The sequence below is a fragment of the Synchytrium microbalum genome (genome assembly GCF_006535985.1).
Source record: "Synchytrium microbalum strain JEL517 chromosome Unknown SmJEL517_scf0010, whole genome shotgun sequence".
NCBI lineage: Eukaryota > Fungi > Chytridiomycota > Chytridiomycetes > Synchytriales > Synchytriaceae > Synchytrium > Synchytrium microbalum.
The window spans coordinates 26,723-49,795 of record NW_022158359.1 but is presented as its reverse complement, the minus strand read 5'-3'; the positions used below and the strand labels follow the sequence as shown (position 1 = coordinate 49,795).

Genomic DNA, 23,073 nt, shown 5'->3' with positions numbered 1-23,073 from the left:
TGCGTCCAAATCCAGTGAAGGGCTTCTTGTTTAAGAATATTCAACAATATTCAACAACATAAACCGGAGCTGGTCCCAAATATGTAACTACTATACGTCCCGAAAAACCAGAATATGATAGTGTGGCATCTGCTGACTATGACCCGATCCTTTCAATACATCACCACATGTACCAAAGGTACGCTTGCAAACTGAATCCAGGCCATCTACATTTCAATTTAGTTGCAAATTATAATTAACTTGGTTTATAAATCAGTACACTACGCGTTCTTTAATCCATCGAGCTCCTTCGCTTGAACAGCTGCACTAGCTCATTATATCCCTCCTTGACAGCAATTTGCGAAGGCGTCAAGCCCTCTTTATTCTCTACAAATTTATCTGCACCTTTTTCTGTCAACAGCTTAACCATACCAGCTGCTCGTTGCCGAACAGCTTCATGCAGACACGTGTTGCCTAGATTATTTGCAATATCAATCCTAGCTCCCAGTTCCACTAGTGTATCCACCATCTGTGTAGCTTTCATAACGATTGCCAGATGCACCGCCGTATTACCGTCATGATCAACATCATCAAGATTCGCTTTATAAAACCGTAGGAGACGGACCATGTCTGATTTTCCACGTTCGCCTATAATCGAACTGACTGCGACCATATGTAAACAAGACCTTCCGTTGGGCCCCCGTGCGTGAATGTTCGCACCAGCTTCCAATAGCATCCGGGCGATATTTATACGTCCATAATATCCTGCGGTTAGCAGCGGTGTTGTTTCACCCCTCAATAAAGTAGAAGTCGAAGGGATAGTAGCAGCGTCGACATCTGCTCCATACTCTAGCATCAACCGTACCAGTTCTGGTTCATTCGCCATAGCTGCGAGGCTAAATGGAGTATAGTCGACAACAAACCACGAGTCTCGATGTCGTATTTCCATATGTACCCTCTTTTCACCAGGACCGGATTTTGGAAGCAGCAGAGCGAATATGTTCTGGTATCCTTTTATTCCCGATGCCATTAGTGGCGATACAGAGGGTGATCGAAGAGCTTCGGTTTCTAAACCAGGTGCATTCCATCCAAGCTCGGCGTCTGCCCCAACACCAATCAAATACTGGGTTACCGTTTCTGCTCCAAAGATGGCCGCGGCAAAGATCGCTGTGCCTAGGTATCGACTCTGATAGTTGATGTCCACCCCTTTGCCTAAAAGCAGCTCACACACGTCTACAGAGTTTCCTATTGCTGCATATAGAAGTGGATGAATCTTCCCATGCTCTAGTGCTGAGGGACTGACTCCTATATCGAGCAACCACTTAATTATATCTACATGTCCCTTCTCACATGCTAAATCTATAGGCCTGACAAAAGCATTGCTGAAAAAGGCGCTCCTGCGTTCTCTCCCTTCAGCGTCTACTTTTGCCCCAGCCTCTACCAGAGCCTGCACAATGGGAAGGGACCCGCAGACGCAAGCATGATGGAGTGGGCTGAGATTAAGGACATCAGCTATGTTGGGATCTGCCCCCTTGCTCAACAAATAAGCCACGACTTTGAGAGATCCATATTGACATGCGACAAGCAGCAGTGTCTTGCTACTACATTCTGGGTATTGTCGGTTTATGTTCATATTCGGATTGGATGTTATCAGATGGTTCAGGCTACTGAGGTCTGCCAGTCTCGCTGCATTCATAGCCTCGTCCTAAAGTTCATGCCAGTTAACCAGACAGGTTTAAGAAACTTGACGAGCGAGGTCCTACCATGTGTGACTCGTCCAGTTTCACTTTACGACGAATACGCTCATTTTCAATCTCCCTTGTAGCTGATCCCGTCGCCACAGCGTCGATAGGCATTCCTGTTGGGGTCATAAAATATGTATTGGCTCCATGACGAAGCAGCACTCTAACAACATCGGGCCTCGTGTGAGCAAAAGAGCACACGTAAAGAGGAGTTTGCCTAGTTTGGTTGAGACAATCTACATCAGCACCTCCATATTCCAGCAAGACGTCACATATTTCTGGGTTATCGGACGCGGCTGCCTCGAACAGTATTGCGGATTTGAAGAAATGGATTTCTTCAGCGGATTTCAATAGCGTAGCACCACCACCGACTTGTAGTATATGTTTGAGAGCGAGTGGCAAGTTCTTCAGTACCGCTACGATTAGCATGGCACGATCATAGTGTTGAAGTGTTTGAGTAAGAATATCTGTTAACTCGACATCCAGCTCCAAAAGGGAATCCAAATGATCGCCCCAATGAGCGAAGGAATAGCTAAGATGACCAGAGGTACCAGACGGCACAATGCCTCGAAGAAGTTCAATCTGCCCCTGAATACTTTCCAGTCTCAGATTCGCCGGCAGTGCGAGCAAACACACTTTGGCAAGATGTGCCTCCGCTAATCTTCGGTCAATATAAAACGGCGAGGCGTCACCAATACATCGGTCTGGGGAACTTATAAAGTCTGCGACTGATTTATGCATTAGCTGTACTGATGAGTTGGATATTACTAACAGCGACTCGAGACGAGTCAGATTCAGCTTCACTCGAGTTAAGGGTATATCGGCGAGAGCTGAAATGTCTTCAAGAGACAATGGTGTTCGCAGGGCTACTATTGCTCCTACTAGCACGGTGTACAGCTTCATAGCAGTGTCGTCAGCTCCTCTAAAACTCGACACTAGAGCTCTGGTATATACAGTACCCATCCAATCTTCATAATTTCCCAGCGTTCGCTGGCCTAACTCACTGATTGTCTGGGTTGGATTGTCAGATTTGTCCATTTGATCGCAGGCCAGACACAACCACACAAACAGACCATGAGCCATTACGGATAGTTTATCAGCAAGCAATATAACCGCTTCATCTGATCCCATTATACGACGTCGCCTAGTCATGCGGTATAATGCATACACCTTTATGTCGTTGAGATTATATGTGTCTCCTAGCTCCATCATTCGTGGAGTATATCCTGATAGCTGCTTCCGCAGATCTTGTAATGGACGACTGGTCACAAACATAGCTATATTCTGGGGAAGACTAGCAAAGTAACGACCAAGTGTTTGCAGAAACTCTTTTCGTGACCTGCTACCGTCTACCGCACATTCATCCAGTGCATCAATCAATATTACAGCCTTCTCGCCACGATACTTGGATAGCGGTTCAGCTATGAGTTGTTGGAATTGCAGACCGACTGAGGGTGTGTTGATTAAAAAGTTTGGTTCAGCCTGATGCAAATCCCGTAGTGCCTGCCTAACGTCGGAATCAAAGGCAGCTATTTGGTATGCCCATGCTGCGATTACGTTGAATGGATCATTGCGAGCAAGCTCGTCATGTTTACAAAAGAAATGTGCTGCTAGCTGATCTCGTTGCCGCAATTCGTCTGCAAAACATCCAGATATGACAGACTTTCCTACTCCTGCTACACCAGACAGCCAGTACACCCGGGATTCCCTATAACTGTTTGTCCAATCCATCAATTCGTCGAGGAGCCAGCCCCTGGTCGAACTATGCCTCTTTTGCTTCAGTGCAAGGATGGTCGAGCTAAAGTCTGGAGGGTTCAACCATATCTGCAAATCCGACAAGTCATCGTGACTTGTGGCACTGTTCGTCCTTGTAAGGGTCGGCGTAAGTACGGACCAGTCCAGCTGTTGAACCAGTTCCTCAAGGGCTACTAAGGGAACTAGACCATATTCACCACTAGCGTGCGAGAATCCACGGCTCCAGCCTAACGTAAGCAAAAGATGTCGACAGAAGTTCAATGCAGGTAAACTGTACATTGCCACACTACCATCAACAAACTCAGCAGTAACAGTAATGAGATCTCCCACATTAAGTTCTAGTTCCTCTGGTTCACAAGGCACATAGGCGGCATTTACTCGATACTGAATGAAGGATTCGGCGATATCTGAATCTGATGGCTGGGTGCGGTTGAACTTGAGTGACTTGTCCCAAACGGAATTCTCAAATAATACTGAAACTTACAGGCCTGGAATCCCCAACTTTAGATGCAACACCAGTAGTCTTTGCATGCGATCCACCTGAATAGATTCGTCCTGCGACTGTTTGGTCGGCTGATATGGATAACTCTTCGATCATGGTTGAGTCGTCGACAAGATCCGGTCCACTGGCGATGCTCAAGGTGGAGACCTGAGAGAAAAGAAATCAGACCTTGTAGCCCCCTTGTAAAACCAGTGGAATGTACTCCACCATACCTTAGCGTCCTTTGTGACGAGGTGTGGGTGTTGTTTATGGCTTCTGAATAATAAACCAAGCTTCCGCTTCAAGGCGTCCATGTTTGAGTATTTGATAGGATTCTGATGCAGTATTAAGCTTTAAAGTGCGTTCTTAGACTCGCAAATTCGAATCTCCATGTTAACATATTATGGTGCGACATGAGCCTCAAGAACGAACCCCTGCAAAGCAACCTCTGCCAGAATTCCGGTGGCAAGAATGTGGGAGGTGACATATCCGAGAGGCCATACTCCCTGTCGCGTAGCGTTAAAGGTGGCATTCCAGTGGTCGTTGGGCCAGCTGTTGACTCCCTCGCCAAGTTTGCAGTACTTGCGTCAAATCCAAACCTACGAAATTTACGTGAGGGAGACTAGTCGATCACCAACGACCAGCAGGTAGAATATGCGATATATCTTTCTAAGAGATCACAGTGAGGCTACGAGTTCAGTTAGGTTTGTTATAATTTTTCATTTAATTCACATCGTAAAAAGGCTTCTACAACATTTAGACAAACTACAGCGTTTCAATACTACTATGAACATACTACAATATTAAAGTATCAATAAGTCACATAAATTATGCGTCCATTACTCTAATTCCCCATTACTTCACTTCAAAAACTGCACCAGCTCATGATATCCTTCCCTAACAGCAATCTGCAGCGGAGTCATGCCGTCCTTATTCCTTGCAGCCTTATCAGCACCGTTTTCCGTCAAGATCTTGACCATACCCGCAGCTCGCTGCCGAACAGCTTCATGCAAACCGGTATTCCCTAGATTATTTACAATATCAATTCTAGCTCCGAGCTCTACCAACGTATCCACCATCTGTGTAGCTTTCATAACAATTGCTAGATGCACAGCCGTGTTTCCGGCAAGATCAACATCATCTAGATCAGCTTTATAAAACCGCAGGAGACGGACCATATCTGACTTTCCACGTTCACCTATTATCGAACTGGCTGCTACCATAAGCAAGCAAGACCATCCGTTCGGCGCTCGGGCATCACTGTTGGCACCAGCCTCCAATAACATCCTAGCAATATTTATACGTCCATAGTATCCTGCATTCAGCAATGGTGTCGTCTCTCCGCTCAAACCAGCCGAGCTTGAAGCGACACTAGCACCATCTACATCAGCACCATACTCTAGCATCAATCGCACCAATTCAGGCTCGTTTGCCATAGCTGCGAGCATAAACGGCGTGAAATCCACAAACGACCACGAGTCTCTATTCCGCATCTCAAGACGAACCCGCTTTTCACCTGGTGCAGATCTAGGTAGCAGTAAAGCAAAGATATTCTGGTATCCCTTCATACCGGCTGCCATCAATGGCGACACAACGGGAGATCGAAAGGCTTCTGTTTCCAAACCCGGTGCATTCCATCCAAGCTCCGTGTCTGCCCCGATACCAATCAAATACTGGGCGACATTCTCGGCTCCAAATATGGCCGCGGCGAATAGAGCTGTGCCGAGATACCTGCTTTGGTAATTGACATCGACTCCTTTGCCTATTAGGAGCTGGGATACCTCTATAGAGTCTCCTATTGCGGCATACAAAAGAGGATGGATCTTTCCCGGCTCGAGAGCAGACGCACTGGCTCCATTAGCGAGCAACCAGCTAACTATATCTGTATACCCCTTCTCACAGGCCAGATCGATAGGTCTGAGGAAGGCATTGCTGAAAAAGGCACTCCTGCGTTCTCTCCCTTCTGCTTCTACACATGCCCCGGCCTCTACTAGTGCTTTGACGATGGGAAGGGATCCATACACGCAAGCATGATGCAGTGGGCTCAGATAAAGGACGTCCACTATATTGGGATCTGCTCCAATGTTTAGCAAATAAGTCACGACATCGACGGATCCATATTGAGATGCGACAAGCAAGAGCGTCTTGTTACTACATTCAGGGTATTGTCGGTTGATGTTTATAGTCGGATTAGATGTCATCAGGTGCTTCAAGCGCCCAAGGTCTGCCAGTCTCGCAGCATTCATAAAATCGTCCTAAATCAGGGGGCGTTAGCGCACACTCGTCTTACAATCTGGCGACCGAAAATCTTACCATATGGGTTTCGTCTAGCTTCACTTTACGACGAATCCGCTCATTATCGATTTCTTTTGCGGCTGATCCCGTCGCGACAGTGTCAATAGTCATTCCAGTTGGGTTTCTGAAATCGGTATTGGCTCCATGACGAAGTAGCACCTTCACCACATCGGGCCTCGTGTGAGCAAAGGAGCAGACGTAAAGAGGAGTCTGCCTCGTTTCGTTGAGACACTCTACATCAGCACCTCCATATTCCAGTAAGACGTCACATATTTCCGGATTATCGGATGCGGCAGCTTCAAAGAGTATGGCTGATTTGAAGAAATGGACATCTTCAGCGGATTTTAATAGCGTAGGCCCACCACCGACTTTCAGTATATGTTTAAGAGCAACAGGCAAGTTCTTTAGCACTGCTACTATAAGCATGGCACGGCCAAAGTGTTGAAGTGTTTGGCCGAGAATCTCTCTTAATTCCGGATCCAGCTGTTCTATAGAATTTAGATGGTCGCCCCAGTGGACGAAAGCATAGCTAACATATCCAGGAGTTGACGACGGTGCAGTGCCTCTAAGCCGCTCTATATGCACCTGAATATTTTCCAGTTTCAGATTCACTGGAAGCGACAGGCAGCACATTTTGGCGAGATGTGCCTCGGCTAACTTCCGGTCTATATAGAATGGTAGGGCTTCACCAACACAACGCTCTGGGGAAGCGATGAAATCTGCCACTGATTTATGCATCAGCTGTACTGACGATTTAGACATTACTAGCAGAGACTCGAGACGAGTGAAGCTCAGCCTTACTTTGCTTGAGGGTACATCTAATAACAGAGCAAGGTCTTCGACAGACATTGGTGTTCGAAGGGCTACAAGTGCTCCTACAAGCACGGTGTATAGCTGCATGGCAGGTTCGTCGGAACCTCTAAAGCTGGAGACAAGCGCTCTAGTATATATAGTATCCATACGATCTTCGTCGTTGCCAAGAGTACGCTCCTCCAACTCCAGTATGGTTTCAGATGGATCATCAGACTTGTCCATTGCATCACATGCCAGATACAGCCATACGAAGAGACCATGTGCCATTGTTGATAGTTTATCGGCGAGTGAGTCAACTTCGGTATCTGATTCTAAGATAGGGCGTAGCCTCTTCATTCGAGATAGCGAGTAGAGCTTAATGTCATTCAAATTATATACGTCTCCTAATTCCATAATCCTCGGCTTGTAGTCCGATAATTGCTTCCGCAAATCTTGCAGCGGACGACTCGTCACAAACACGACAATATTCTTGGGAAGGCTGGCAAAGTGTCTACCAAGCGTTTGTAGAAAATCTCCTCGGGGTTTGCTACCTTCTATAGCACATTCGTCCAGTGCATCTAGCAATATAACGGCCTTCTCGCCACGATACTTTGATAACGGTTTAGCTATAAGCTGATCAAATTGCATACCAATCGATGGGGTATTGACTAGGAAGTTGGGTTCAGCTCGGTGCAAATCTCGTAGTGCCTGCCTTATATCGGGATCAAAAGCCGCTAACTGGAACGCCCATGTGGTAATTACTCGTAAAGGATCATTACGGGCACGTTCGTCGTGTTTACAAAAGAAGTGAGCAGCCAGCTTCTTCCTCTGCTGTAGTTCATGAGCAAAAGATCCAGCCACAACAGACTTCCCAACACCTGCTACCCCAGACAGCCAATAGACGGATTCATCACCATTCTCCATCCATTGACTCAATTCATCCAAAAGCCAGCCTCTGGTTGTTATGAGTCTCTTCTCCTTGAGCGTAAACAGAGTCAGTCTAAAATCTGGAGGATTCAACCATGACTTCAAGTCCGATAGATCCTCGGGAGCTGGCGTTGAGCTACCACCCTTTGCGATAATCAACGAATCCATTGTCTGGTCGGCTAACTCCTCTAACGCGACAAATGGAACCATTCCATACTGTCCCCGAGTCTGCGAGTATGCGCGACCCCAGCCTGTACATGTAATATTGTCAGACAGTCACCTTGGATCAAGCAAACTGGGGAAGCACATACCATCATGAAACGCCTCGCTAACGGTTATGAGATCGCCCAGGTTGAGCACCAGTTCGTCAGGTTCACGAGGTGTATAAGCTCGTTTGACGCGATAATGTGTATATGTCCTTGCACTATCAGCATACGTTGGCTGAAAAGGGGTTTTGATCGTTAGTGTCATCACAAGAACCACTGTTTTTCTGTTGTAGCAAAACTCACGAGCTGGACCAGATCAGGCTGAGGCACAACTGGACTCGTCTGTACATCTGATACAGATACAGTCGGCGATCCAGGTCTGACATCCGTCTGGCTGGGGGTAGTGTTTTCGTTTATTAATGTCGTGGTGGCTGCCATGATTTGATTTTCTTCTTCAGCTTCAGCAATGATGGATGCAGCAGGCTGAGATAATTCAAGCGTTAGTGTGCAGTTAAAAAGTTTAAAAATAGCTTGTTCCGTACTGTAGCTTACCTTGCTCTCTTCGACAACAGAAAGCCGACGTCGACGTCTGAAAATGGTTCCGAATCTGCTCTTCAGCGACATCATTGCTTGAGATTAACTGTTTGAATGCCGGATCCTTAACATGAGCATTAAAGCGGACTCTTGACGGGTCAAATTCCTGCTTGATGTTGATTGTTTGTTACTTCGGAAGTGTTACGACAGTCCACACAGGGTTTTGTCAATTTTTACGATTTTAGAGCCGTCCCAACTAAACGGTCGCTGCACGATTAAGAGTTAGAATGTATCTCGTCATGTCCTAGCTTTCATCCTCCATGGCACGTAAAAATTCTTTGCACTGGCGGAAGTCCAATAATTACGTGCCTAGAACATCAGGCTCAAGTCTGTCCGCCCTGACATTACCAAGTAACCCTTTCAACATCATTTCGACATTAATATGTATGTAAAAAAGAGATATTACGATTAAGATAACAGTGATTATAACACTATATACAACCCAGAAAGTAGTGCAACTAAAAGTATCATAAATACATTCGAGACAGCCAGCGTTCGATGTGATGAACTACTAGTCGCGTTCTGAGCAACAGGACTCGAAATGGCTCCAGTTCCATTAGTTGCAGTGCCTGTTGCGACACTTGCGACTGTGGTTGTTGGGACCACTTGTACAGCAGATGCAGTTGGAGCTACGATTGCGGGTGGTTTTGGAGCCGATGATGGCACAGCTGCACTGATTCTGATAAAAGACAAAGGGAAAATGTTAGCTGTTACTCCTTGGAGAACACGGCAGGCGCCTTTCGGATCTCACCCCGCGCCAGTACTACTAGAAGCTGCAAACCCTATTCGGCGTCCAGACCTAAATCATTGATCTGTAGTTAGCTTCTTTGTTGAATACAAATACGACCATCAAAAATCAATGCTTTACCAATCAAAGATATTATAGAAAGCGGCCTGTGACAGTGCGCCAAAAATCGCACCGTCAAAATCCGAGAACAGTGAGCCACCTAGACTGCCGAATGCATAATAACCGGTACAACTTAGTGGCAACACGTAATTTTTGGGAGCCAAAGGCTAAGAGGCAAGAGTGTATGAGAATCTTCGTTTTCAACCAAACAACTCAAAATCAGTACACTTACCAGAGTGACACCGCCCATGGTGAAATAAATAGTGGGATATTGTGAGACAGGCAAGGCAGCACAATTCGGCCCATACAAACCGTTTCCATACGAAATTCCTTGCAACGCACTGACAATCGCACTAGTGTTTGAAACTCAGCATCAGCAATTTATCTCGGATCACAAAGCGTCTTCCAGAGTACATACTTTATCAAGCCCGCGGGTAACAAGGTCAATGTCGTGCCAGTATCAATCAAAATGGGGAGTTCACCAGCGCCATTAAGCTGAAACCCATCCAACGATTGACCCGCAGAAGCGGGCGTTGTAGTCGTGGTGATCAAATTAGGCCCAGTTCCCACCTGAATACTACTCAGCGAAAGAAACCAGTATAAACCCAACCCAAATATACTATTGGGAAGTGCCGAAGGACTCCACGCTAACGGTATCCATGATATCGAGCCAGTGTATAAAGACGACGCGTATCCGCCAATCGTCAGTTGGCCATCCAGGTAGTTCTGGCCAAGCGAGACTTGCGAGTTGTTGTACCAGAATCCCCATACATTAGAGTCCAATACGCCCGAGACGTACATGTTGCCGGGTACGTAGTTATTATCAAAGGGCTGGTAGAAGGTCGCGGCGGGTAAGCCCATGATTCCATCGGAGCCGAGATTGACATTGGGCGTTGAGATGCTGTCTGCTACTCCGAAATTTTGCTTGTTTACGGAAATTCCTGCTATAGAGAGTGTATCTGTTCCCTTTCTTCCATTCGCATCCGTTCCATCACCGTAAGGTCTATGATGTCGGAAGCTCAGTATGAGTTCGTGTCCAAATTTGCAAACAAATGCCCTCGTACCCAAATTCGACTGACGAAGAAGTCTGAACCCAAGTTGAGGAAGCTCCAGTATTGAATTTCGCATTCGATGACTGACAAGCTGATGATCCAGAACACTGAGAAGAACGCACCCACAAATCGTGCGAACCTGTTGTGTACGATATCAGCAAAGTCATCGGTCGCCTCGAAGCTTTACAAGTTTACCTGTATCGAGTATCACACTGAATTTCTGCGCTGGAGTTCCAAGACTGATTATGCCTTCCAACTATTTCAAACAATTTGAAGAAAAATCAGCTGTGGTGGTTTGCCAAGACCTCCTACCACCAAACATTTGGTGGTTAGTGACAAAAACAAAGGTAACTTACAGCGCCATGCCACTGAAGCCCAGTACCAGCAAATAACTTTGATGATGTGGTACTGCTATCCGCGGTCAAAACATTGAATTTTGTCGGAATCCTGCGTAGAAACAAACAAAATAGTCAGTTCGGTGGATTGCTGTGCTCTTCTGGCGTTCAACGACATACGTTATAACATCAGCATGGACGAGGGACAATGTCGATATGGCAAATATTATAAACGACTTCCATCTCTGCTCCATTCCTATCCTCTAAAAGTTCCTTGTCGGAGCCCTATGTGAGACGCAACGGCGAAGGCAAGGAAAATAAGGGTGATGACTCGCATTACTCCAGGGGTTGAATAGCCAGTATGGAGCCACTTGGCTCATATAAATATATGAGTACCGAATACGCTAACGATACTGGTGAACGCGTCGCCTTCGTTGTCCTTCGCATTTCGCATTGCAAGGTCTTTGCCCCGCAGCGGTCGAGTCATCAAGATCGTTTGATTGGACTACTAATTGTGCGGTGGCAGCGTACACATATACGTGTAATAAAGCTGAATGGGAACTGCGAGCTCCCAAAGATTAGCATTGGTGAAGCTTGGCCTCTTGGAGTTCTGCTTTTTTCACTTTTACTCTACACGACAAGCACGGAACTTTCGTTGGAATAGCAGTAGGCATGATCAAACTCAGTTGACAACAGTGTCATGACACGTAATAGCGTAGCCAGCTGAGATTTCCTTCCAGCTTTCAGTGCCTGTAATCCCTCCCGTCAACTTCTAACAAATTCAGGCCAATAAGTAGAATACAGTGCGTTGACATCTCAAGGGCGAGTCTCTTTTACCAGCATGCCATCATGCAAGAAACTATTTGATGATCTAGTAGTGTGTCTCTCAGCTTCTGATTGTGTGCTTGTGGAAAAAAATCGAGTAAAAGAGTGTCTGGATAAGAAACACGATGAAAGTGTTCCCAAAGAATGTCGATTATTACAGGAATCGTATTTTGCTTGTAAAAGGAGTGTGGTATGTCGCTTTAACTGCTGGTATTGCTTTTTCGCGTCCGTAAGAGCTCAACATTGAAGCACGCTTCGTCGTATCTTAGGTTGATCCTAGAAGAAGGTTTAGAGGACCGTTAGGAGGAAGACCTGAAGATTCGAATTCAAATGATGACAATCAGTAGTTGCCTTCTTCACTGAGAATCAGTAATTGGCTATTCGCTCCACTCTCTCTGTCGCAACAAATCGAAGCCACATAGATTGACGCAAAACACTCCTGACATCTAGTACAAACGTGCATGTAACTTTAATTGTATCTATACATCACATTCCCTCATTGGACGCCACTGGTTCCCACTTCAATAGCACTAGATCATTATACCCTCCTTTCACTTTAATTCATATCATTCAAGGTATCAGAGGCTCCCAGAGTCATCATTCGTGCACGAAGACTTTGTCAGCAAAAATTGAAACCCAAACTATACCTATGTCTCACTTTTCGACTGATCCATCAATCCACACTTGACCTAATCTTAGCAATTACATTAAAACTACCGGATCCAGTGCCTCCATATTGTCACATATTTTTTCAGCCTGGTCATGATTATATCCTGATACTCGTTAACCAGGTTATTGGGGCCTAGATGAACAACACCGAATAGTTATTGCAAAAAATGTGTGATGTCCGCAGAGCCGATAGTATTTTTGCGACATCAACATTACCTTTGAGCTTCCACAATCACCCAAGGGTGTCCGTAGATAGTGAATCGTAGGCATGAGAACACCACTTGCCAAGTCCTTTTGTAGTTGAGCTAGTCAATGTTGCACGAGTCTGTGTCGCACTCTGATGATGCATATGCTTCGTCACCTGGAATGATCACATCAAGACGTAAGCTTTGAGCCTATTTGTTGCGAATCTCGAAAGCATGTCACGTTGAATCATTCGAGGACTTCAGCGGCTGTGGCCCCATCTATCATTGTTACTTATCTAACTACCCGCAAGATTTACGCGGATGAATCTACAATGAAACACGGCCAACTTGAGGTCATTGCAATCTGTGCCTGAAATACACCAATATCTGATGACATTGACTATTGGAGTTCGATCAAATTGGTGTCAAATATGCAGGTAACAACAAAAAAAGTTCCAGCACACAAGTAAATTCAAACCATTTAACGAGGATTGATATCCTTTCGAGCTGAAGCATTGAAGGGCTCCACTTCCAATATACCTGAACGTGCCTGTTCCCCCAGAATGTAAACACAATACCCATCACACATCCTCATCAAAGCGAAGAAAGAAAAAAAGGTACCGACCGTCACTTCGACACCAAATTCAACAGAAACTTAATATATGTAGGCACCCTCCCTTGCCAAAGGCACTATATACACTCTAAACCCCTCATCTATCTCGACAAATCAGGCTGCGATATAATAACATCCTTCTCTACCCCATTCAACCTCTGCCCAATCTTCTTCCACCCCTCCCTCTCATCCTGTTTCATACCAGCCAACTTCTTAGTCCTCAGACTATACATACACTCTGAAATACACATTTCAATTTGAATGTGATTTCGCATGAGTGGGATTAACGGCCATGTAGATTGTTCTCCTGATATGAGGTATCGGTTGAAGAGGTCGGTTGTGGGGTTGGTTACTATGCGTCCATAGTCGGATATTGTCATTGTTGGGACGATTGTTACGTCTCCGTAATACTTTTGCACGAGTATTGCTTGAGCTCGGTATGTGAGACTGGATGATAGGCCGACGTCTGACAGCTATATGGTAAATGTTATAAATGTGAGTTTTTAGATTACGAGTGCAAAAGGAAGGTCGCATGTCCTCAAAATACCTGTCCAAGACGATGTTGCAACTCTGATCTCAACACGGACGACGTACTCCCAACCAGTCGACTTATTAAGGAGGGCGAAAATGAGGTTTGCATGAATGGTACGACATGTGGATTCACTGATGATTAGACGGTTTGTTAGACTCTTGAGTGCTAGTGTTGAAAGTAGCCGAAATTCAAACCTTGTGACACTATAAAGTGATTAACACCAAACAATTCCGAAATGCGAGCCATTGGTAAATCACTATCAAGAAAACACTGATCAGGCCAAAAAAGCTGCGTACAGGACGAAATATTGATTCACTTTTCGACTGATCCATCAATCCACACTTGGCCTAATGATAAAAAGCATATTAGCACTATCTAGAACCATAGCATTCAAAGTAATTTTACCAGATGGATTCCAAGCAGTGACTTTCCCAGATCGATCCTTCATCAGTAAAGGAGCAGAGCGATATACGAATGGAATGGCACATGAGCAGCATCTAATCCAAGACGAAAACGTGTGAGGAGACATCTAGTGCTCGAATTTATAAGGCCTTGGTCTTACATAGCAGAGTAGATGAGCTAGATGGAAGAAAGCAAGGATAAGTGAGTTGAAGCTCATTATCACATGTGTTGCAGGCTCTTTTTTTGTGCACTTACCACATTAGGAGCCGTCAAGTAATTCAGCAACCTGGGCATTTCATAGACTGTCGATGAACTGACTGTGATGTTTAAAATTCGTTTTGTTCGGTTGAATGCTATATGGAGAATAGTGGTTAATGAGCAACAAAAGAAGAGTGCAGGCACTCGATCCAATACCTTCGAGAAAGGTCATATCTCCACGCGTATTATTATTCCCAACACCTTTCAGATTCTCCTTCACAGATTCTCTAAAGACTTCTCCGTCATATATGACTCCGTGTCTCAGAAATCGTGTTAGACGCAAATACAGGTTTCCTTCTCCTGGTCTTTCGAATGTGTTCTAATAATGCGAAAAAGTGAGTGTGGTGAAAAAAATACTCCGTAACAGCAAAGATTTTCGTTACCAGATTATACGTCTCACGACAAAACAGTTGGCCAATCTCTTCATCTGTCCTCACACACAATATACCAGCAATCAAAGATCCGACTGAGGACCCACTAACGATTTTGGGTAGTAGTTTGGCTTCATGCAGAGCTTTAAGGACTCCCAGATGAGCCAGACCTGTTGCAAAAGTGTGGGAATGTTAGGCCAGAAAGAAAGCGCAAAACATCCATGTATGCATTACCAAATGTTCCACCACCACTCAAAAGCAACGCAGTCCTTCCAAACGCTTTTTGCATGTTCATGAAGCAATCATACTTGAAGCTTTCGTCAACTTGATCTGGTGCCTCCATATCACATATTGTTTTCAGCATTGTCATTACTTCTTCTTGATACTCGTCAATCAGATTCTTGGTGCCTAGATGCGCTACACCGAACAGCTAATGCAGAAAACAATGCTATGATAAGAACACCAAGGGCTTTTTTTTGGCGACACGTCAACTATGTACCTTGTAGTTTCCACAATCACCCAAATTCCTGGTTATAGATGTCCGTAAGTAGTAGATCATGGACATGAGATCCCCAGATTCACGAATCTTTTTGAGCTGTGCTAGTCGATCTTGTACGAGTCGGTAATCGTAGTCTGATGATACTGGATTTGCCTTCCACTTGTCATGTCCTAGTTGTATCACATCAGCACCCCATGACCATGAATGTGATAGATTTATGATGGTACCTTCAATCTTGTCGAGCATTTCAGCAGCGGCAGTCCATTGATCAAACGTAGTCGCCTTATCCATTAACGTTTGAGCATAGCTTGGTTTCCTTTGATGAAGCTACAAGACAATGTCGTCAACTTGACACCGTCATTGCGATCAGATACAAATCAATGGGGGTATTTGATACCAGTAATGCCACCAGTTCATTCTTCCAGTAGTCAGCAACGTCCGACAATTGTTGCTTTTTGATGATGGTGAATTTGATGTCAGATACAGAGTAGATTAACAAAATAAGCGTATGGATCACGTACAAACCAACCAGGAGCCTTGATATCTTCTTCAATTGGCGTCTTTGGCACTTCTACTTCCACATTCTTGACTGCCATATCTTGTCTGGTTTGAATCAGCTAGCAAAGAAGAGAGACCAGGCTGCCTGATATATAATCGGCGATGCGGATAGCAGTAGAAGGATGCCTCCACGGCGAGCTGGACACTGTCTATCAAACTCTGCGTAAAACTGAAAAACAATATGGAATCACCATCGACCTGCTGCTCATCTGTGGTGACTTCCAGGTACGTCAATTCGCGATTTATTATGCATTTTCATGTTATTTTATACATATACTGTTTACTAATACGCTTACCTAGTCGGTCCGAAATGAACTGGATATGGCTGCAATGAACATCAAGGACAAGTATCGTGAACTTGGAACCTTCCACAAATACTACAGTGGGCAGGCCAAAGCTCCGTATCCTACCGTCTTTATTGGTGGAAATCACGAGGCTTCCAACTTTTTATACGAGCTGTATGTGTGGAAAAGCTCATGGTGCTTGGCTAGTTCCTTTTTTTGAGCTCACACACGCCGCATGTAGGTTTCATGGTGGATGGGTAGCTCCAAACATGTACTTTTTAGGCTTTGCGAACGTCATCCGTTTCGGTCCACTGCGTATCTCTGGGCTGACGGGGATCTATAATCCAAGACACTACAACAATGGTATTTGGTGACAGCTCATCAGCTTTGATTCTTGGCTCAAAGTCGTTTCGTTGCTAGGCTTTTATGAACGAGAACCACTAAGCAGCTACGACAAGACATCTGTTTATCATGTTAGAAAGTTTAATGTGTATAGACTCGCTCAGGTAATTGAAAAGTTTGGAATTGGACTCTTGTCGAGCCAACTCACATGTCGTTGTTTTGCTCTTGAAGCTCAAAACTCCTCTGGACGTCTTTCTATCTCACGATTGGCCGCGTGGTGTTGCTCAGCATGGAAATATCAAGCAGCTACTCAGTATAAAGAGGTTCCTGGAGAATGAGGTATGTTGCTGTCACCAGCCAAAAAAACTACATCAATCTCTCGACATCAATGTTCACCGACACTGAAATTGATACTAGATACGGTCAAACACACTGGGCAGTCCCGCTGGTGAATTCCTCTTAAACCGTCTAAAACCATCGTATTGGTTTGCAGCACATCTCCACGTAAAGTTTGCAGCACTGGTAATACACGGTGCTGCTCCACCACCAGCAGTACCAGCAGGAAGCTCAGCAGCACCAGCCAAGAATCCAGATGAGATCGATTTGGGCGATGACGATGAGGATGAAGATCCAGATGCTACCCAAGCCAAAGCCGAGTCCATTGCCCCAGCTGTAACTAGTGAACAACCTGTAAACGAAGAAGAGAAACCAGCAGCTTTAGAAGAATCGCCTGCCAAGAAACTTAAGGTTGATGATGCTGTCGGACGGGATGAACCACTACCGCCAGGTGTTGGAGTAGCCTCTTCGTCATCATCTGTAGCGGCCCAAACAACAAGCACAGCGGCATCATCAGGAATTCCTGCTGGCAAAATATATTCTAATGGAGTGAATGGATTCCCAACCAGGACAAGATTCTTGTCATTGGACAAGGTGCTGCCTCACCGGCAATTCTTACAGGTATGCACTTGTGTATTTGCACGTTCGAGATGAACCATTTGTTGAATTGTCTTTGCGGTTTTTTTTGCAGGTGCTTGAATTTGAGACTGCTGACGAAGGTCCATACGAATTTAGCTATGACCAAGAATGGTTGGCGATAGTCAAAGCTACCAATTCCTTCTTTTCAGATCAGTCTGTTCAACCAGATCTACCACGAGATGATACTATTGCCAGGTAACTTGCAAATCTGTACAGGCCTTAAACGCTTTTTTTCGCTAATCGTCGTGTGTTTAGGGATATCACTACATCGTTAGAATGGGTCAAACATAACGTCCCATCATTAGAAATACCACATAACTTTGTGCATACTGCACCGATACTAGATCCCAAGAACCAGGTCAAGAATGTTGATCGAGAATACGGTATAATATTCTGGAATTATAGTTTTGGCTCATTCAACTCAGCAAGCCTTTTTTCTTAGAAAAATATCGACCATATTCAAACCCTCAAACAGTACAATACTGCCGTATGCTCGACATGCAAAACAAAATCAACCCAAACGGTCTTCCACCTGCACCCAAACCTCCTGTCTTAGCAAGCCAACCAACTCAACGAACAGCAGCGGCATCTTCATCGTCATCATCCGTCCCAATTGCATCATCAGCACAACGAGAATCTAGTCAACCATTGCCACCAGGTATGGCTGAGTATACACCACCAACAGTAGCAACATCGATACCTGCTGCTACCACAGCACCAGTTATTGTCGCTACTCTTCAACTACCCGTACAACAATTATCAGATCCAGCGCCACAAGAAACAGTGCACCCAGAACATGGAAATCTTGAAGAACACGAAGCAGCAGATGAGGACGAGATGTACGAATCTGATGGACACAGTCCTGCTGCTGATGCTAATGGAGAAGAACAAGAAGTGATTGAAGAAGTGTTTGAAGAAGAAGAAGAAGCCTTCTTGGACGATATGGAAGGCGGAGAAGAAGAGGAAGAGGGGCAGATTGAGGAGGATCCTAATATGGATGTTGATAGTGTTGATATGGAACGATGAGTTTAGTTTAACGAGATATAAAAAAGTATCAGCATTGTAGCATTAATGTAGTGTTTTGTAATGTTATAGAACAATTACAAAGTTAGCTGTTCACATTGTGTTGGTGTTTGAGGGGTGTTTGTGCTGCTTCCTACTGCGACACGATAGTAATGTTTTTTTTGCAGCGAGCTCACTGTGCTGAGGCACCGTGCATCTGAGATGCCGTGCTGGCATTCAGTTCGCATATGCACATATAAACGATATTCACCTTCAAATTCCAGTTCCGTTAAACATTATACCAAGCTTTCAGCACTTTTGGCCTATACCAACAATCTCTACCACTACTGGCAGCAAAACGAAAGAGCTTCACCAGGATGCTGAAATCAATGAGATCATAGGAGCTCGTGACTTGCTCATTGATGACGACTATGAGTTGTTGCTGACCTTACCACGTTTTTTTTAGTTACCACGACGTTTTTCTTGATGACTATCTATATGCTCACTATGAGTATCTTGCTCGTGTTGATATTCCCTGGTTTTGCTGGGATTGTTTGATGATTGGTCGATTCAGATGGTTGGACATGAAGCGTGGCTGATGGAAGGCAATCCATCGTTGTTTGTTATATTGAGAAGGAGACCTGACGTCTAAACTTTTACGTACCTCCCCGATAAATATGTGTGATATCTGCACAACGTGGTTGTTACAAAGTACTACTCGAAATTTAATCCAGCTCAATGCAGATTCCAAGAAAGGTTTCGTTGAAAGTGCTGTGGGCCCTTGAGTAATAAACCAAACAACTCTCTTCATACGAATCCAATTTAACAAAAACTAGATACTTTCTATTCAACTCGTTAAACACTGCGAGAGAAGAAAAAAGGCTACATGAAAAGCCCAGTCAAATCAGCAATCCTACTAGCATCAGTATGGGGTTTACTCTCGGCATCTCTCGTCCGTCTACTAGTCTCACTCTCCATCCTCTTCTTTCTATCAACCCTCGTAGCAGTAAGATCCTGATAAAGTGGATTGACCTGTGTAAACGTATCATGATACACGGATGTCCCACTCTGCCATCTCTTGGTCGATGCGAAACTCTCAATGGCTTCGGATGACGCCAATAAATCTGCGGTTGAATCCACTTTGGCGAAGCCTGCAGTCCTGCGTTTGAGGAGGAGGAGTTCTGGGTCTGTGGGGTTGAGTCTTGAGTGTATGGATCTGAGCATATAGTATGCGATGAGACAGGCCCGGTATAGGAATCCTGTGAGGATTAGGAGTATGCCGAGTGCTGATGCGGCTAGCGAGGTAATGGCAATGAGGTCTCGACTCGAGTCTGGCAGTGTGACTGCAGATTGGACCCCGAGGAGGATTAAGGTGGCGATTTTGCATAGTGTGATGGATGCGTTGACGTGGTTGTCGGGGTTAAAGGCGTATGGTTTGAGGCCCATGACGATTGCGAACCTGTAGAGTAAAAGCAGCGTTAACGTCGACATATTTACTATTTTGGCTTCTGAGAAATCAGCTCTTTTTGCTCCCTACCAGAAAACATACAAGACGATTTCACACGCAATCTGCAACGATGGCATCTGTCCCAATGTAGCAAGAAGCGTAGCGGTCAAAACATTCTTGAGCAGCACGAGAGCTGCAATCATCACCCATTCTTGTTTGAAAGCACCGTAAAAGAAGCCTAAGAGAAAAACCAAGAATATCAGTCTCCTAATCCCTTTTGAGGCGGATGCTATTCATTGTTTCGACTATTTACCATATTTGAGCCTGATGTTCGTATCATGAAAGAGCTGTTCCGTCGTCGATCCCAACAATACATACAGGAGAATCGCGATGGGTATGATATCGAAAGTGATCAACACCATTATAGCAAGTCCTGTCAACCAATAAGGACTGATGCTGATCAATGTCAGCTGTCAAGTACAAACAAAGAGTGTTACAATATGATTTTGAGAAAGGCCAAAAAAAGCAATAGAATGTAAAATGACTAGCATCAATTGCTAAACAAGCTTACCTGATATATCACAACAGCCGTAATTTGCTGTAAAAATAACGATACAGAGTCAGCACTTTCAAGTCGCCTGCCACAAAACAGCCTTCACTATTTTTTTGTAAACTCAGCAACATTACCTGATTGAAAACAGCAAACAATATTCCCAACACGGCGGTATAATATCGAAACACATGTTTTCCATATCTTGATCCCAAACACTTGCACAATTTCAACATTTTGCATGTCAAATCCACCATACAAAAGATGAGCGTGACGACAGCGACAACTGATATCATTCCTGCGAGCGTGACGTAGAATAGGTGCCTATTGAGAATCATTAGCAAGATTTGTTGAGGTGCTTTGTTTTGTGATGCACACAAGGCCAAAAAACCAACTGTTGACTCAAAACAATGGATTTTCAAACCTACTCTGGAGCTACACCAGCCAAATACGCCCACCGAGCAAGACTCCAGTTAGCAATGTTAGAGGGTGCACTGTAGGAGGCAGTAGCTAGATCGGACACAACGTCTCGTTTACGAAGCCGACCATTTATTGTTCCTGTTGCTGCTTCATCTGTAATTCCACTGCCCGAATCCAAAACTGATGGGATATACGTTTGTGCTGATGCGACAACGATTGGGATGGTGAATGTCCCAGTGCTCCATTGGAAGAGGTTTGCGTATACTGAATCTAAAGAAGTATAGACGTAGTTCAAATGGTTGGTTTACGTAGTTATCGGAATGATCACAACGCGAAAAATACGGAAGCTTCCAAGTCACAACTTACAAAATCCAGGCGTCTGAACACCAAGCATACTAGTTGTAGCAGTAAACTGCAACATAGACACCGCAGCAATCACACCAACACCTCCAAGTGCAGCACTACCAGCACTACCTCCGGCAACTGCGGCAACTCCATTCGTAGCTCCAACAACACTTCCAGTAACAACAGAATGTATCATCGCAATACCTGCGCCAACCACGGTGGTGCCGACCGATGCTGAAGTTATCGAATATCCTGCATCAGTTACGGTTGTAAGTGATGAGTTTGCTATTGGTGTGTCAGGAGCAGGGATGACGGGTTTGAAAGTTCCATTAAGTACTTGTGCGGTTGCGTTTACGTATGGTTGTTGTGGTATTATTGTTGTGGTGTTTGATGTGGAGGTTGTGTTTTGGGTTCCTATTGTTATGTTTACTCGTGTTACTGATGTTACGTCGTTCTCTTGTGTTTGAATCTATGAAAAAAGTGTCAGGGTTGCAACTGTGCTCAAAGAAAGCGGAACGAACGAGAAGCAAATGTACCATGAACTGCCAAGCACCAGAGCTAGCACCACACGACCTAGCAACCGAACTCATATTAAATCCAATAGACGAAGTTCCATTCGTAGGAACAACCACATATGTCCCCAAAAACCATTTTGTCTGATTACCCAAACTACACGACTCGACAAGTGTAGCATTTATAGATGCCGTCCTATTAATGCTGCTGTTGAAATTCGTGAATGCTAAAGACATCAAACCACCATCCAGAGTGTATAACATGCCACCCGATGGTGGTGTAATAGAGATCCATCGTGTTGAGTAGATGAACGTCAATGTGATGGAAATTGTGCCTTCCATGTTGTTAACGGAGAGCTGAGATGTATTACACGTGATTGCTGATGAATTCGACAAGTTGAAACTGAGGGAAGCTTGTACTTGACTGGAGTTTAAACTGGCAGAAAAAACGGTTATAATGGTTGAAAGCAGAAAATGCTTTTATGGCACCTACCTTGCCAAATGTATAACACTGCCGTTACAAGTACTCTGATCTAGCGTCACATTCAACGGGAAATCAATCACGTTTATCAAATTAGCAGTCAACAACTCCATGACAATCAGTTTAGCAGTAGTATTCGACATTCGTAGTGTCTTGAATGAGAGTGATGGAGCTGCAGCTCGGATATTGATGGTTTGATTAGCTGTAGCGTATCGAATGCCGTCCCAAAATATGGCTGTTACGAGACAACCATTTCCTGGTTGCAAGTTTTTCACATTTAGTGAATTGAAACTGGCTGTATATGTTGGTGGCCAGGACGTTTGACTTGGAGGGACACTAAATCATTGTTGATGTGAATTTGTTTCGTAAGCCTTTTTTGCACTTGTCAAAGCACGAAAGTGCTTGTTTACCTGTAAATAGTAACATTTGAAGAGTTCGCACAGCTTCCTTGTATTGTCAGCGTTAAACTCGACACGTTGAATCGAGAGCCGGCATTGTTGAGTGTGCTGAGGAGCAACAAAACAACCGAATGATTCAATTGATTTAATCATTTGAGAACGAGGAGATGATTTCCATACCTGAATGTCATGTTCTGCGAATAAACAAGCGGACTCGTGTACTGCATAAGTGATATCACAGCGGGCGCCTGCATAATCACAATCACAGAAGCCGAGGTACACTGATAAGCCGTATCACAACCTGCGGTCACATTAACTGTCCTCGTCAAGTTAATCAACTGACTATTCAGAGTGGCAGCACTCAATTGCCCAAACGTCGAAAGAACAACCATGCTAGAGG

At 44.7% G+C, this 23,073-nt stretch overlaps 5 protein-coding genes across 5 annotated transcripts; 2 read left to right on the top strand and 3 right to left on the bottom strand.

Annotated features, from left to right (window-relative positions):
* Positions 1–271: 271 nt before the first annotated feature.
* On the bottom strand, positions 272–4,271 carry SmJEL517_g02374 (uncharacterized protein; the record flags this gene model as incomplete). The annotated part of the gene is made up of 5 exons (XM_031168302.1): positions 272–1,684; positions 1,743–3,703; positions 3,767–3,896; positions 3,961–4,125; positions 4,191–4,271. The coding sequence occupies 5 exons, from the start codon at positions 4,269–4,271 to the stop codon at positions 272–274; spliced, it is 3,750 nt and encodes a 1,249-aa protein (XP_031025645.1).
* Positions 4,272–4,817: 546 nt separating this feature from the next.
* On the bottom strand, positions 4,818–8,801 carry SmJEL517_g02373 (uncharacterized protein; the record flags this gene model as incomplete). Its single annotated transcript, XM_031168301.1, has 5 exons — positions 4,818–6,212; positions 6,271–8,222; positions 8,283–8,412; positions 8,481–8,660; positions 8,730–8,801. The coding sequence occupies 5 exons, from the start codon at positions 8,799–8,801 to the stop codon at positions 4,818–4,820; spliced, it is 3,729 nt and encodes a 1,242-aa protein (XP_031025646.1).
* Positions 8,802–11,846: 3,045 nt separating this feature from the next.
* Positions 11,847–12,177, top strand: SmJEL517_g02372 (uncharacterized protein; the record flags this gene model as incomplete). The annotated part of the gene is made up of 2 exons (XM_031168300.1): positions 11,847–12,020; positions 12,100–12,177. The coding sequence occupies 2 exons, from the start codon at positions 11,847–11,849 to the stop codon at positions 12,175–12,177; spliced, it is 252 nt and encodes an 83-aa protein (XP_031025647.1).
* Positions 12,178–13,398: 1,221 nt separating this feature from the next.
* Positions 13,399–15,955, bottom strand: SmJEL517_g02371 (uncharacterized protein; the record flags this gene model as incomplete). The annotated part of the gene is made up of 13 exons (XM_031168299.1): positions 13,399–13,770; positions 13,845–13,960; positions 14,024–14,085; positions 14,146–14,176; positions 14,235–14,326; positions 14,392–14,408; positions 14,487–14,584; positions 14,646–14,808; positions 14,873–15,030; positions 15,095–15,290; positions 15,360–15,686; positions 15,757–15,810; positions 15,881–15,955. The coding sequence occupies 13 exons, from the start codon at positions 15,953–15,955 to the stop codon at positions 13,399–13,401; spliced, it is 1,761 nt and encodes a 586-aa protein (XP_031025648.1).
* A 64-nt stretch (positions 15,956–16,019) lies between these two features.
* Positions 16,020–18,544, top strand: SmJEL517_g02370 (uncharacterized protein; the record flags this gene model as incomplete). Its single annotated transcript, XM_031168298.1, has 9 exons — positions 16,020–16,142; positions 16,218–16,375; positions 16,443–16,564; positions 16,622–16,707; positions 16,775–16,882; positions 16,961–17,500; positions 17,571–17,713; positions 17,774–17,901; positions 17,994–18,544. The coding sequence occupies 9 exons, from the start codon at positions 16,020–16,022 to the stop codon at positions 18,542–18,544; spliced, it is 1,959 nt and encodes a 652-aa protein (XP_031025649.1).
* Positions 18,545–23,073: the final 4,529 nt, after the last annotated feature.